Raw genomic sequence first — 15748 nt, 5'->3', positions numbered from 1 at the left:
ATCATATGCATCCAAATAAGGAATTCTGATCATACGCATCCAAATAAGGAAAAAAGGGTCAAAAGACTCAAGTTAATTATGTCTTTTGGGTTAGTTCAATAATTTAATAATTTACTGACCATAAGTAATCCAAATTAATTACATTCACATAGATAATTAAGTACTACCATAAATAAGCATGCATTGACAATATAAATATCAGGAGTTTGGAACACAACACAGGAAGAAAAAAAAAAAAAAAAAACTTAATTAGCAGTCAGTAAAATTGTCATTAGTTTGATGACAGGTTGTATTTCTCTCTCGATGGCGTCTTTTGGGCTCATGAGTATAATTATTTGTATTTTGCTGTTTTTTGCTCTGGCACCTATTAATGCCATGGTTGATTTTAATCAAAACTATTATCCTTTATGGGGTCAAAATCATATAACTTTTCTTAACCAAAGTACTGCAGTGCAACTCCTTTTGGACAGAAACTCAGGTATAACTTAAAATTATGTCCTCCTTTTATTTTTTCTTTTGTTTAATTTGGATTGGTGATGTCAGAATTTAGAGTAAGTGGATTTTGAATACTTCCTCCGGTCCAAAATAATTGAGGATTTAGCCTCTAAAAGTTGATTCAAAATAATTGAGGTTTTTTAGTCTATCAAGAAGGTATTTCAACACCCCCCCCCCCGCCACCCAAATTTACTCTTGATGCATTCTTAATTCAATGAACAAATTTAATGTCTGTTTTGGTTTCAAAGCCCCTCTTAATTAAAGATATATTAGTCAATACACATCTAAATTTTTAGAAGTAAGTAAATTTCTTAATCTATGCGACCTTAATTATTTTGGACCAGAGGAAGTATTTTTAATATGTATATCACAAAACTGGCCTTAGATTATAATTTCTCCTCCACCATGCAAATGGATAGTTTTTTTTTTTTTTTTTTTTTTTTTACATTTTTTTAGACTAAATTATGTAATGTCCGTGGTATTTGTAAAAAATATTCTAGTAAGTCACACAGACACACACATATATAATATATGAAAAAAATCATTTGTTTAAACATTGGGTTTTTTTTGACGGTTTTTTAGGATAAATATACAATGACCTTTATTTACGACTTTTATTATCAATTGTTTAATGACGCAGGAGCTGGATTTCGGTCCAAATTACAATATGAATCTGGATTATTTACAATTAGAATGAAAATACCAGACAAGAAGACCAATGGAGTCATTACAACTTTCTACGTATGTTAATAATCTTTTTCTTGGTGTACATTATTTACGAGCATATATATGATATATAATTTTGAACTGAAAGGTGGATGATTATATATGACAGCTTATTTCAGATGATCAAGCTCAAGGGGTCAGTCACGATGAGATTGACTTTGAATTTGTAGGCACTGAAGGCAAATTACAGACTAATTTATTTGCTAATGATATGGGTGGCAGAGAAGAAGTTTATCAACTTCCTTTTGATCCTTCTGAGGATTATCATACTTATCAAATTCTTTACAGTCCCTACCGCATAGTGTAAGCAATAACTTCTTGTGTTTTACTTTTCTTTCTTTCTTTGTAAACATAAAGATTTATGTAATATGCACTGAGATCATGGGACTTGGAACAAGTAAAGTGCGTCAAGGACGAGGATGGCAAAGTAGTGGTGGAGGAAGCTCTCATTAGACGGAGAAGGTAGTCATACTTCCATAAACTCTTGAACGAGGAAGGAGATAGAGACATTGTGTTCGGAGATTTGGAGTACTCTGAGAGGCGTCGCGATTTTCGGTATTGTAAGAGTATAAAGGTGGAGGAGGTTAAGGGTGCTATTAGCAGGATGCGCAGGGGAAGAGCTACCGGGCCTGACGAGATCCCTGAGGAGTTTTGGAAGAGTGCGGGCGGTGCGGGTTTGAAGTGGTTGAATTGGATTGTTTAATGTTATTTTTAAGACGGCGAAGATGCCTGAGGAATGGAGGTGGAGTATGATGGTTCCTTTGTATAAGAACAAGGGTGATATTCAAAGTTGCAACAACTATAGAGGGATCAAGCTGCTAAGCCACACTATGAAAGTGTGAGAAAGGGTGGTGGAGATGAGGGTGAGAAGAGGCGTGTCCATTTCAGAGAACCAGTTCGGATTCATGTCGGGGCGCTCGACTACAGAAGCCATCCATCTTGTGAGGAGACTGGTGGAGCAGTATAGGGAGAGGAAGAAGGACTTGCACATGGTTTTTATCGACCTAGAAAAGGCTTACGACAAAGTGCCAAGAGAGGTTTTATGGAGATGCTTGGAGGCTAGAGGTGTACCTGTAGCGTACATTAGGGCGATCAAGGACATGTATGAGGGAGCCAAGACCAGGGTAAGGACGATTGGAGGAGACTCGGAGCACTTCCCTGGGGAGATGGGGTTGCGCGTGTCGCCCTCCCAGCCCATTTTTATTGCCTTAGTGATGGATTGTTTGACGCGGTAAATTCAGGTGAGGTGCCATGGTGTATGTTATTTGCGGATGACATAGTCTTAATTGACGAGCTACGCGGCGGAGTGAACGCTGTTTGAGGTTTGGAGACAAACTCTGGAGTCTAAAGGGTTCAAGTTGAGTAGGACCAAGACAAAGTACATGGAGTGCAAGTTCAGTGACGTGACACATGAGCCTGCCATGGAAGTGAGGCTTAGTACCCAGGCTATCCCAAAGAAAGAAAGTTTCAAATATCTTGTGTCTATTATACAAGAAAATGGGGATATTGACGATGATGTCTCACATCGTATTGGTGCGAGTGGATGAAATGGAGGCTTGCTTCGGGGAGTGCCGCATGTGATAAGAAGGTGCCACCAAAACTTAAGTCGGGTTCTACACCAAAGTGGTTGTGAGACCGGCTTTGTTGTACGGGGCAGAATGTTGGGCAGTCAAGAGCTCTCACGTCCAAAAGATGAAAGTTGCGGAAATGAGAATGTTGCGATGGATGTGTGGGCACACCAGGCGAGATAGGATTAGGAATGAAGATATCGGGGATAAGGTTGGAGTAGCACGTCGGTGAGGACAAGATAAGGGAAGCGAGGCTGAGATGGGTTGGGCGTGAGGAGGAGAGGCACGGATGCCCCAACAGAGAGGAGGCAAGTGAGAGGTTAGCTATGGATGGTTTCAAAAGAGATAAGGGTGGGCGAAAAAATATTGGGGAGAGGTGTTGAGACGACATGGCGCGGCCGGGAAACACGGGGACATGACCTTAGATAGGAGGTTATGGAGGACTTAGATTAGGGTAGAAGGCTAGTAGGTAGTTGTTGTTTCGATCTATAGTCTATTGTCCTTTGATTCTTGCTACTATATGTTATTTCTTGTACTTCGATTATCTTATTTATCCGTGGTAGCTATCGCTTCTTTTTTCGTCGCTTTATCTTAACTTATTTTCTTTCTTTAGTTTCATTTGCATTTTGCTTTGAATCGCTTCGTGCTTATCTAACCTTTCTCGTTGTGTTTTCTCTTGAGCCGAGGGTCTTTCGAAATAGCCTCCCTATCTTTCGAGATAGGTGGTGTCCGATACACTTTACCCCTCCCTGCACCTTATCGCGATTTCACTGGGTATGTTGTTGTTGTTGCACTGAGATCAATACAATTTAATGTAGTTAAGCATGTCAATTAGCTTTATTATGTTACCAATTAATGATTGTTACAATGATTTAACTGAATCTGATTGTTTTAACTTTATAGCAGATAGAAATCAAAAGCAAGTTGTCAGTCTGAAATAAGACTTTATTAATAAGCATATCCATGTTTTTTAGATCTAGAGGTAGCACCGGTCCATCAATAGTAGCATCTCTTCCTCTCACACATGGTGTAGTTTATCTTAGGTCGATATCCAATAGATTTGCCTTAACTACTAAATAAAGTGTTGAATGGGCAATTGGGCATGTATATCCGAATTCACACCAAAACTTAAGTAGTTTGACCATCAGATGACCCCACCACATGAAGTGAGAGGGGGTATCTCATTTCTTCATGTTCACAAGCTTGGCTATTTAGTTTCACATAATAATTAATCTTTTTTGTGTGAATTCTATTTCAATGGAAACTTGATGCATCCACCTAACCTACTGCCGGTGAGTTCAATTGAATCTCATGTTGAAAACTATATATACTACGTAACAAGGGTAAAGATATTTTTTGTTATATATATCTGTACACAATATTGAATCCTTGACAAGTGATAAATGTTGCATTCTAGTATATTTTTGAATCAACTTGTTGAAATTACTCACTTCGTTGCTGCCAGCAACATTATTGACTTCTTGATTTTTGTAGATTTTTTGTGGACAACATACCAGTAAGGACATTCAAGAACAACACAAACAGAGGTATTAACTTCCCGACGAAACCAATGTGGATAGAAGGAAGTCTATGGTATTCACAAAGTCTTTGGGCTGGATCTATTAATTGGAACAGAGAACCATTTATAGCTTACTATCAAGACTTCGATATTTCTGGTTGCCCTTACCAATCTGACAGTAATTGCATGTCCCCAGTACTTTATCCATGGGTTAGGCCCAAGTTAGACCTAAAACAACTGCAAGTTATGAGGAATTTCAGACGACGACATATGGTATATAGTTATTGTAGGCATAATAGAGGTAGGTTCCCAGAATGTGTTCATCAAAGTGCTTAGTTAATTAGCATTATAAATCATATGTATTTCTATTTTCGTGGATATCTACATGAAATCAAACGGAATGAAACAATTTCCCGTTACAGGTTTAACTTCTCTATACACATATAAAGTTATTGTTTTCTACGGTCAAGTAATTTTAAAAGTAATTAAAATGTACTGATCGCGTAGCTAATCAATTACCGTAGTTTGTTATAAGGTGATTTCAACAAATTAGGATAGCTTCTATAATAACAAATTACAGCATCTACTCTCATTTTATTTTTTTTGGAAAATCATTCAACAAATTAACATATTCTTGACATAGCTTTCTCAAAAAAAGAAAAAAAATAAATAGAGTAGCTTCTATTGTTTTGAAAAGCAAAATATCCTTCTTATATGTTTCGAATGCGTGTATTGACGAAATACAGACATAAAGTAAATATATTTTATTACGAGAACAGATGGTACCAATTATTAGACAACTTGGCAAGATGGTGGCTCGCACAAACAGTAATATTTTAATGGGTTTTTTTGTTTTTGTTTTTGTGAAATATTAATGTTTGAACGTCAAAGTCAAACAGAGATGTTCACGAGTCACGACCCAGACTTACCAGATTTTGACCTTTTTTTAAAAAAAATTATGTTTCAAATTTCCAATTTAATATCTAAAAATTTAATTAAGAGTGAAAGAATTAAACATTCCACCACACCCTCGGTCCAACTTGGTGTGCTGCTTGCTTTTACGTTCAATTTTCTTTTTAAACTGAAAAAGAGGAATCTAAGAAACGAGCAAAATTATCCTATTCCTTTGACGAAGATTATTAATTGTCACAGTTCGAATTACAATATTACAAGTTCAAATTCTACATAATACTTATATGTAATTTTCCTTTAATTTGACTATTGAGAATTTGTGACCTTTTACTGGGCAACAGTACAATGACGCGAGAGAATACTACTATAATTGAAAGACGTTTGCCTTTTCGGTAGATAGCGGAGAATATTTATAGGCGAACGAAGGATATCATTAGTAGGTGCCACCATACTAGTATATTTTTTATAAGAACATACATAGGTATGGAAATTATTATTAAAATTCTGACAAATATTAAGTAAGGAATTATAATTTCGAAAGTATAATGATCTAGTAATAAAATCTAAAAATTAATAAATTTAAATAATTTTTTCCCTAGAGAGACAAAATTAATTAATCTATTTAACGAAAGAATTACACTTTAATAATTTTATAACAAAACATATATAAGATTCACCAAATCCCACAAAATTAGAAATTTTGAAGATCTTCCTTTCTTATTTTCTTCATATCTTCTCTTCCCACGATCCCTAGCCATCATTGTTCCTCCTCTAGACCGCAATTACGAACCCCATAACGATCACCAGAAAACTACACCATAAACATCACTCATTCACCATAATAATGAAAAATCATTCCCGTACAAAGAAGAAGAAGAAGAAGGAGAAGAAAAGACTATTTCATAACCATCAACAATGAACTTGCTCTCCAACTGTGAATTTGTTCCGCTTCAAAAGCTTAAAATTAGTAAATGAAATAAAATACTCAGTTCCAACAATATGATACAATGATGTCGTATATATTTTATAAGACGCGTGTCTGCCATTGTATGTCTAGTGATACATAAGATATACAATAATATACACCCGACATACCCCAAATATACAATTATGTCAGCATAAAAAAAATTGCCATACGTATGCCCAAAATTTACCATAACCATCATTTTTTCCGTCATAACAATGCAAAAGATTATTTCTCTGCCAAGAAGAAGAAGAAGAATTTTATTGATACATTTCCCCTATAATGAATCATGAATCAAACCGTGTCCGGGATGAATTAAATTGTGTGGCTAGATGAAAAAAAAAAAAAACCTTTTTTGTTGTATATATATTGAATCAGCTTGACTTATTGTGTGTTCACTTTTTACTAGGTTCCAAAACTTCTGCCGTGACTTTCCAAAAAGGTGAAGTGGTGAAAGGACTCACAATAGACATAAATAAGCAAGTAGAGCAACAAGGCAGATAAAACTCATTAATGCTAGTCCACTCTGTGCATGGGGTAAAAATAACATAGAAGTGGGGAAGACTTTGAGAAAGACAGAGTAGGCAAAGACTTAAAACAGAATTTACATTTACAGGTTGTGTGAGAAGAATAGTCAACCAATACGTGCTAAGACAAAGTCAATGCTTTGAAAATTCTTCCCATGTATTTATATACCTCTCTTAAAGTTGCCTTCCTTTGTATCTTCTTTTCTCCTTCCCTTCTCTTTCTCTCTTTTTGAGTTCTTGTTGAAAACTTTCCTCTTTTAGTCTGAAGCTCTGCTCGAGAAACTGTTATCTGTTTTTTCTTTTCCAAACAGCTTGGTCAAGAGCAATGGCTGTAAGTCTTTTTTCTTGGTTCTTTTTGTTTCCATTTGCTTCAATCCAAATTGCTCAGCAATATGTGGCTGAGGCTTAATTACTTGTTTTGTTTGGTGTGTTATATGTGGATTAAATTTTGTCGTGTTAGTATGTTTGCTTTAGGTTCAGTGTTTGCTAGCTGGGTCTAAGCTATATAGTATAAGATACAGGTTCGGAGGAGTAGACCCCATATTTGCATCAATGAATCCATTAAAAATGGGTTCTGTGGCAAATTTGGAACACCAAAAACTTCAAATCTCGGCTCCAGCTCTATTGTTAGGAGTCATTTGGTCTTCTTAGAGATTCATATGCTGGTAGAAATGTTAGAGAACTTCTAGTGCTAGAGAAACTAATTATCATAATATTGGATTGAGATGAGCTTAAAAGGATCGACATGGATAGTGATGATTTATGTAGTTGACCCCAATATAATTCGGATTGATAAGTAGTTTTCGTTGTTGCTGTTGTAATATACTATGGAGGATCTATTTCAAGGATTTAGCTCAGATTCAATAAGTTCCTGAATAGATATTAATCCTATTCAACAAAACAAGTTGGTTGAAATTAACTTCTTTTTGTTTTTATTACCTAATTATAATGATTCTTATGATACTTTCTTTTTTATTCATGCATCAAAAGTTTTGTTCCATGGTTTCACTCGTCTTAACTCTCATGTAGTGAAGCTGATAACAAACTGTAATTCTTTTGAAATTTGTGTGTAAAGTACTTACCTTCTTTTACAATTAGAAATAATTGAATAGTATGCTGTTTATGATAAAGGGTAGAACAATGACTTCAATCATACTAAACACCCTTGATCGTAAAAAATAGACTAGCTTTTTCAACATTTTTCACGGAAAATGACTTCCATCATACAAGACACACTCACATATATTGAATTTCCTTTTAATTGTTACTGCAGCGTCCGAATGTGCCCAAGTTTGGCAATTGGGAAAGTGAAGACGACACTCCCTATACCGCCGTTTTTGACAATGCAAGGAAAACTCGTGGTGGTGGAAAGATAATAAATCCAAATGACCCTCAAGAGAATCCAGACATGTTTCCCAATGTTGCTCCTCCCTCCAAACCTAAAACTCGGGTGAGTAGAGAAGATGGTGATTTTCGTGCTAATTCTCCTGCCCGTAATGGAGGTCGTGGATCAAATTCTGGTCGACCTGCTAGACAAAGTGGAGGTTCGGATCACGGCATTGCGAAGTCACCACTTCACCCGAATTCCCATTATAACCAGGCAAAGATATCGGGACGAGTAGCTGCATCTCCTGTCTTGGAAGGGAAGAATTCATATGATAGTAGCCATGGTACTCCTGGAAGATCATTTGAAAGTGCTCGTAATACTCCTGGAAGATCATTTGAAAGTGCTCGTAATACTCCTGGAAGATCATTTGAAAGTGCTCATGCTACTCCTGGGAGGTACCAAACGAAGCAAGAAAGTGTACGTTTCTTCATATTCTATTTCATCTTGCATCATAAAAGATTGACTTTCAACTTGTGATTGCATGTCTTATTTATCCTATTTGACAGAGACAAGCTAATTAGTAGGAGTTAGATATTTGGTTATTCCTGTAGCTGCATTTGATACCTTGAGTTTAACTTGTATATACACTAACTGTATCAGAAGATTTGCACTATCAAGTAACGTAAAAGATAACTAAAAGGTAACCATCTTAAAATTAGTACACTGGAAAATGAAGCAGGTTACCAGTTACACTTACAAGGCTACAACAGGTTAAAATGTACTGCTAGTATAAATCTTGCTATACCAACAGTGTATATAAGTTCTTGATACTTCTGCTTTAATAGTAGCTAATGGCTCTTACGTTGTATCCTTTGGATCACATGTAACCAATTAGTTAACAAATACTGCAAACTGAATGTTGCATTTGATTTTTGAGGTCACCTGATATATGCTGCAGCTAAATCTGCATGAAAAAATCTTTAATCATTTTAAATCTTTGCCCAGTTAATTTTCATATGATTGAGTTTGACCTTAAAAAGTCTATGGTGATATTGAAATTGAACTAAGGGATTATTCTCCATCTTCTATCAGCCTGATAGAGGAGCTGTAGTTCCAAAATTTGGCGAATGGGACGACAATGATCCTCAAGCTGCAGAAAACTACACTGAGGTTTTTAACAAGGTGCGAGAGGAAAGACACGTTGATTCTGGAAATCCAGGCGCAGTTGGTAGAGCATCTTACAGCACACAAAGGAATCAACGAAACGAAAAGCAAAAGGTATAGTGACTTAATTATATTATGTCTTAACACGCCTACTCACTGTGGACCTGATTCCTTTTCATTGGCCAAACATGTTTTTTGGTTGACGTTGAGATTTGAATCGAGGACCTCTTGCTTGCTTTGGTACCACATTAAATTGTGTGACCTTTTCATCTAAAAGTGTAAGCAGTAGAGCGGGCATAGTTACGTAATTACATATGTCTCAACAGTAATTACTTGTGCTTTGCTATGATGATCCATTTGTTTCATCCTTTTACTTATCCTTTCCTCTGTATTATGCAGAGTTGCTGCTTTCCTTTGTGGTGAAATTGAGAGCCTTGCTTTTCTGGTGATCTGAAGCTATAAGTGGATGTGTAAATAGATCAACAATTTCCTGTGCTATGCCAATTTTTTCTATGTTACGAGGCTTCTTGTAGCAATAAGTTTGGGCTAGTGGTTTCTTGTCTTTGTTACGCTTTCAGCTGAATTTTGCAATTGTATTGTCTACTTATTGTTTTAATCATGTTTTGTTTGTTCCTAAATCAATTGATCGGTGTCAATTAACCCCCCCCCCCCCCTCCCCCTGTCGTTCCCTACCGAGAAAAAAAGGCAAAAGTCATGCACATATTACTGGTTTTTGTTTGTAATGAAATGCGTCCACAAATGGCTAATCAGGAAAAAAGGTCGTTCAAGAGGACTAAAGCAATGGAACTCGTTGGAGCGAGGCATTTTTTTTTTTTATCTCTAATAGCTTATTATTAGAGGTATGTGAAATAACTTTAATAAGCAGTTATTTTGACAACTAACTTCGAGATTAGAAGGTTGTGCAATTAGCAAACAAGTAAATTAAGCAGGTGAAGAATGCCATAGTGCAAAGATGACGCTGAAAACACACTACTTGAACTGATGAGAACAAATGAAGCCACCAGCAGGAGCTTCATGCCATAAATAACATGATATAAATAATTACCGTTCCCATACTAGTACGCTTTTTTCTCATCCTGTCTATTTGCATAACTAAAGCATTAGTACAAACCAATGAAGCCTCATCTCAACCAAAATCTATCCAGAGCTCCAGGACAAAGAAGAGAAGAAGAACAATAAAAAAACTGCAGAAAGACAAGAAAAGATACCGACACTGAGAGTTAAAAAAATAAAAGAAAAAGAAAAGGGAGCTCCTCCGTCAAGTACTTAGGCTACAAGGAACAGTAGAACACTTTAAAACTTAAATCCTTGCAGGCTTCTTTCTCCATTCAGTTCGACACCTATTTATTTCAAGCCCATCGCTTGATAATCTCAACAAATGTAAGAAGCTCTTGTTTACATCCTTTGGAGCAGTAGCAGATCCATTAGCCCCCTGAATATCTAAAGCAGCAGCATCCTCAACAGGTTCAACGCTTGTAAGGGAATCGACAACATCATCTTGCTGGCATTCACGCCTGTAATCTAATGTAATTGTTTGCAGCTCATGTGTATCGATGATTTCTTGAGGCATACTCTGCCAGCAGAAAAGTTTTTTGTTAGCAAAATTGAGAAAGTAGTCCATAGATGCAAAACACAACACATCCCGTGACTATCTAACTACTTATCACAATGAAGAGCAACCAAAGTTCTGTCAACTAGACTTCAAAAAGACCCTAAAATATCTCTGCACAAATGTAAATTTACCACTATAATGGCAGACATTTCAGTGGGGAGAACAGTTTTAGTCACAAGAAGAAAAAGAATGTGTTGTATATATGGTTGGCCACATTATTCAACTACATATAGGAACCAGCTACAAACCTCAAGAACCCATCCAATGTAAGTGACATTGTTTACATGTTGATTCATGTCCAGATCAGCTCTTCGTGGCTGCCAACAAACAACGATTATTATCCCGAGAGCTTGAAAAAGAATGTCATTGAACTCAATACTTTAAAATGATACCTACCACCAGTCCTAGCTTCGAATACTCAGCCGGATCGTCAAGTTTTGCTATTTTCTTTAGGCTGCCATTATTCTCCTCAGGAAAAGCTAACCTGGAATTGTGAACCGTCAAACAAAAATTGAGCCCCCCTTATAACGTGTGAAAAGGCCATCACTGACATTGCAGAGCATATGCAACAGAGTAGACAGAGTAACAAGTTACACATAACACAATTATGGCTGGTGTTACTATGAAGTATACACAATCTAAGTCTCACGTCCAAATCCCAGCCGAGACAAAGACACTAGGTGATTTCTTCCCATTTGTCCTAGCCTTGGTGGACAGTTACCCGGTACCTGTTGCTGGTGGGAGGTATCCCATGGAATTAGTCAAGGTACACGCAAGTTGGCCCGGACACCACATTTATCAAAAAGAAAGTATATACAATTGTACTCTTCAGATCCCTAAGTTGATAAAGGTGGAAGGGAGGTGAAAGACCAATATTTATTTCCTCCTTACAGGCCAATTTCAGAATGGTGGCAGATGGCATTTGGATTCGGAAACAGATTGGTTTTAGTTCGGTTTTTGATTTCCGCAAACCTGTGTGCGCGCATGCATGTTTGGATTTGGTTTTAAAGAATTGGTTTTGCATATGTTGGAAGCATTGTTTTTGAGAAACAACCTTTAGTTTTCCAGAAAGCAAAACAAAAAAAATTCGGAGAACAAATGGTTTTCCAGCCCTAGACTGTAAATTATGATAAATAGAAGGATAAGTTTTTATTGATGATCTTTTTAATAATGGCATGAAGGAATATTTTGAACTTGAAAAAAAAAAAAAAAAAAAAAAACTGTCCCTGCAATTCATATCTCTACTCAATAATTTTTGGAAGGTAGTCAAATGGATCTGAGGAGTTTTGAGGACGGGGGCCAGGTTCCCATTTTCTACACCATCAATGTAAGTGTTATAGTCTTCCATTCCATCGATCAGTCTAAGATACAGACCTATTCATCAAATACCAAGAAATAGATGTAATAATTACGAATCTGTAATGTCCTCAAGATCCAAACCAATTGAGTGTTAGATATAAGCATAACTTATGATAGTATTTAACAGTTAAATTTTCATCTACAAGTAGGAAGAAGCGTGTACCCACCTAACACCAGTCTAACCATTGTCTGATAATTTCAAGAAGTTCAATGAACAGCTTCTCATTAGAGTTATTTTTACAAGAATTTACTCACTAAGGAAATTACAAGTACCACCGAAGGGAAGGGAAATAAGAAAAAGGCAAAAAAGGAACCTAAGTTTACCTCAATTCTTTTGGAAAATAAATCAATAACTCATCACGAACTTCATCAGTGACCTTTTGAAGCCGTCTTGTGTCCTGGTTCATCATGAGCCATTTGCTGCAATCAAATATCATAACATCCGAATTTAAGTTTTGTAGAATAACAAAACAAGCAATATAGGAAAAGAAAGGATTTATCGTCAAAAATTGGGATCTGTGACCTTGATACTAGAGAGAAAATCATTAACACTGCCAAATTACAGACTTCTTCACAAAGTAAATATATTGATCCGGGTTGATTTAGAAGCATAATACTCCATGGAGGTCCTTTCAGCTTTTATGCAGTAATTTACAAGAAGAATTCATTCATTCCAAAAGCTACTTTTGCGGGAAATGTATTTAATAACCAAGTGGCATGGAAAATACTAGAACGCACTTGTTAGGTAAGGAACTCACAGGATAACGATATGTATAAAATAGATTAAGTATTTGCAACAAATATATTTAAGCCCAGAAAACTGCATGCCCAGAAGCATACACGTCCACTTTGTGAGATGCATTTTTTTCCTTTCTTCTTTTCTGTGGATAAGGACACCTGGAGAGGTGCATTAGACAAGTACCTCTTTTAGTGCTACCTATATTCTTTCTGTTAGGTCTATATGTGGATTATGGAGTTTATAATAAATTCTCCACCTGGTTGCTCTTCCAATGACTTCACCAGTAGCGCAGTCTTTGAGAATCCAATCACGTCTAGTCCCAATCCGACCTTCACTTTGGCACCAAGTCTCTATTTCAACGACATCACTCCTGTTCCATATCACAGGCAACGTTAACAATGGCTGGAACATCCTTGTCAAATCAACTATACAGTGAACACTCACAAAGGTATAAAAGGATTACCAAGCAGGGTACTTATAGATCTCAATGTACAGTCGAGCAGTAACCCATATGAGATGCAATTTTCTCATGGTATGGGTAGTTGCAAATCCATCAGTTGAAAATCCAACCATTTGTGCATGGTTGCATCCGACCTCCTGCATAATAGAGTTTAGGTATATTTATGCCCATATAAGCATACATGTTTAGCCAAATAATACTATAGGACCACTGACAGAGTGAGGAGAGCAAAAGATAATACCCCGAAATTTTATACTCATACCATTCTATCTGAAAGAGAAGTACTCCCTCCGTCCCATTTTAACTATCGCTTTAGCTCTTATCATGCCCGTTAAGGTATAAATTACAAAGTTACCCCTTTATGTTTTTTTTTTTTTTTTTTTTTTTTTTTTTTTTGAGAATTGAGCAATATTAAGAAAGAACTACTTCTTTAATGTTAAGGGTATAGTTGGAAACAATTACCAACTTTAATATTAAATTCCTAAAGTGCCAATTATTTTGGGACAATCTTTTCCAGCTAAAGCGACAGTTAAAATAGGACGGAGGGAGTAAAAGAAAAAAGACATGCGTTGACAAGCCAAAAGCTCATATTCAGTGAAAGAGTTGATTAACACAAAAGAACCAAAAAAGAATCAAACTTATTACTCTCTCCATCCCAATTTATGTGGCAACATTTGACTAGGCACGGAATAAAAAAAAGAGAGAGACTTTTGAAATTTGTGGTCCAAAATAAGTCTTACATATTTGTGTGGCTATAAATATCTCATTAAGGGTAAAAGAGAAATTTTAAAGTCAAATTGCTTCATAGAAAGGTCACATTAAACTAGAAAGGAAAGTGTGTCACATAAATTGATATACTGATATACAGTAGTATAAAGCAGACATACAATGGATTCGATGATTTCGAGAAACATATACGCATTGACAAATCAAGAGTTCATATTAACTGAAAGAGTTGATCAACACCAAACAAAAAACAAAAAATCAATCTTGTCACAAAAGCAGACCATCAAAAGTTAGGCGATGCTTTCTAGAAATAGACGTGCATTGACAAATCAAGAGCTCAAATTCACTGGAAGAATTAATCAACACCGAAAAAAAAAAATCAATCATGGCAAAATAATAATAACAATAATAATAATAATAATAATAACAGACCTGCAAGAGATTAGCAATGGTTTCAACAGTAGCAGTTTTATTAATCCCAACTTCATAACACCTAACAATAAACTTCTCCTTATACGACATTCGATCTTCCGACATGCTCCCTAACCTTAACCGATCCGCTAGGCTGGGCTCATAAGCAACCTGCTTACTCTTCGTCTCATTAGTAGCTACAGCCCGAACCGGCCCGACCCGACCCGCCGAAGAAGAAGAAGAAGAAATAAAAGACTTTCTACACCCAATTGAAACCGAATTCGAATTAAAGAATCGCTTTGAAGAGCACTGATTGTTATCTCCAATTGCTGCATTGCAAGCTTGAAACGTCGTTCGCAACAACATTGTTTGACCCGAATTAATAGAGAGAGAGTTGGGTTTTGTTTATTTTTGTGTGAAAAATTGAGTGTTTGATGTGGTCGAATGTTAATTGAGTGGGTTGTGTGTGTCTTGATTTTTTTATTTTGTCGATGTGATCGAGGTGAAGTGAAGTTGAGGTTCTCAGGAAGTTAGCGCATTTACAGAGGAAATTAATGTTGCCACTTGTTTCCTGCCAATTTTACCTACCCGGGACCCGATCCGGTCTAAACCATAAGTGTCTTCGAATTACTGCACACGTGGTAAAATTCAACATTTTTTTGCGCGGATTGCCCGCCCCTCATAGCTGTTACCTTTAAATTTTGTCCCTCATATTTGTGATCTTTAAATTTTTACCCTTCGCTTGAAAAGATGGATAAATACTTGAGGTTTTGGATTCGAACTCTCGCTCAGATATAAAATTAAAAAAAAAAAAATCACAAAGCCTTTGGGGCAGATGTCGGACCCGATATATTCCTTAAGGAAAAACTAAAGTTATCACCGTTAATCGACATAACTAAAAGTCTCGCTCTATACAAGGCGTAACTTTTTCCTTAAGGCATAAAATTTGATTTATAAAACTTTTAGTTATAAGCTTAAAAAAGTTAGCGCTTATAAGATACTTTTAAGCATGTTTATGGAAGACACTTTTAGTTAAGGCATAACTAAAAGTATACCCCATAAAGTTCGAAACTTTTTAAGACATAACTAAAAGTCATTTCGAAAAGATATATATATATATATATATATATATATATATATATATATATATATATCTTCAAACGCAAAGTCCGGGGGAGTAACGAAATTCAAACTCTATCTTGCGAAATTTTTTAAAAT

General features: G+C 36.1%; 3 protein-coding genes across 3 annotated transcripts; 2 read left to right on the top strand and 1 right to left on the bottom strand.

The window, feature by feature from the left end:
* Window positions 1-244: 244 nt before the first annotated feature.
* LOC132043552 (putative xyloglucan endotransglucosylase/hydrolase protein 1) lies at window positions 245-4742 on the top strand. The gene is made up of 4 exons (XM_059434028.1): window positions 245-478; window positions 1136-1236; window positions 1331-1524; window positions 4284-4742. The coding sequence occupies exons 1-4, from the start codon at window positions 280-282 to the stop codon at window positions 4642-4644; spliced, it is 855 nt and encodes a 284-aa protein (XP_059290011.1). The 5' UTR covers window positions 245-279; the 3' UTR covers window positions 4645-4742.
* Window positions 4743-6884: 2142 nt separating this feature from the next.
* LOC132043554 (RPM1-interacting protein 4-like) lies at window positions 6885-9844 on the top strand. The gene is made up of 4 exons (XM_059434031.1): window positions 6885-7042; window positions 7985-8515; window positions 9131-9316; window positions 9602-9844. Exons 1-4 carry the CDS (start codon window positions 7037-7039, stop codon window positions 9623-9625), a joined length of 747 nt encoding a protein of 248 aa, XP_059290014.1. The 5' UTR covers window positions 6885-7036; the 3' UTR covers window positions 9626-9844.
* A 378-nt stretch (window positions 9845-10222) lies between these two features.
* Window positions 10223-14941, bottom strand: LOC132043553 (oleoyl-acyl carrier protein thioesterase 1, chloroplastic-like). Its single transcript, XM_059434029.1, has 7 exons — window positions 14552-14941; window positions 13397-13530; window positions 13190-13303; window positions 12519-12614; window positions 11232-11319; window positions 11084-11152; window positions 10223-10796 (listed from the first exon to the last, which is right to left on the bottom strand). The coding sequence occupies exons 1-7, from the start codon at window positions 14894-14896 to the stop codon at window positions 10524-10526; spliced, it is 1119 nt and encodes a 372-aa protein (XP_059290012.1). The 5' UTR covers window positions 14897-14941; the 3' UTR covers window positions 10223-10523.
* Window positions 14942-15748: the final 807 nt, after the last annotated feature.

The sequence above is a fragment of the Lycium ferocissimum genome, unplaced genomic scaffold, assembly GCF_029784015.1.
Source record: "Lycium ferocissimum isolate CSIRO_LF1 unplaced genomic scaffold, AGI_CSIRO_Lferr_CH_V1 ctg258, whole genome shotgun sequence".
Classification (NCBI taxonomy): Eukaryota; Viridiplantae; Streptophyta; class Magnoliopsida; order Solanales; family Solanaceae; genus Lycium; species Lycium ferocissimum.
This window is presented reverse-complemented; position numbering and strand designations above follow the sequence as displayed.

Coding starts and splice junctions, on each gene's coding strand:
- LOC132043552 (XM_059434028.1), top strand. CDS start 280: ATGACAGGTTGTATTTCTCTCTCGATGGCGTCTTTTGGGCTCATGAGT. Junction 479..1,135: donor CCTTTTGGACAGAAACTCAG/GTATAACTTAAA, acceptor TTAATGACGCAG/GAGCTGGATTTCGGTCCAAA. Junction 1,237..1,330: donor GAGTCATTACAACTTTCTAC/GTATGTTAATAA, acceptor TATATATGACAG/CTTATTTCAGATGATCAAGC.
- LOC132043554 (XM_059434031.1), top strand. Junction 8,516..9,130: donor ACCAAACGAAGCAAGAAAGT/GTACGTTTCTTC, acceptor ATCTTCTATCAG/CCTGATAGAGGAGCTGTAGT. Junction 9,317..9,601: donor AACGAAACGAAAAGCAAAAG/GTATAGTGACTT, acceptor TGTATTATGCAG/AGTTGCTGCTTTCCTTTGTG.
- LOC132043553 (XM_059434029.1), bottom strand. CDS start 14,896: ATGTTGTTGCGAACGACGTTTCAAGCTTGCAATGCAGCAATTGGAGAT. Junction 13,531..14,551: donor CCATTGCTAATCTCTTGCAG/GTCTGTTATTAT, acceptor TCTATTATGCAG/GAGGTCGGATGCAACCATGC. Junction 10,797..11,083: donor ACATTGGATGGGTTCTTGAG/GTTTGTAGCTGG, acceptor TTCTGCTGGCAG/AGTATGCCTCAAGAAATCAT.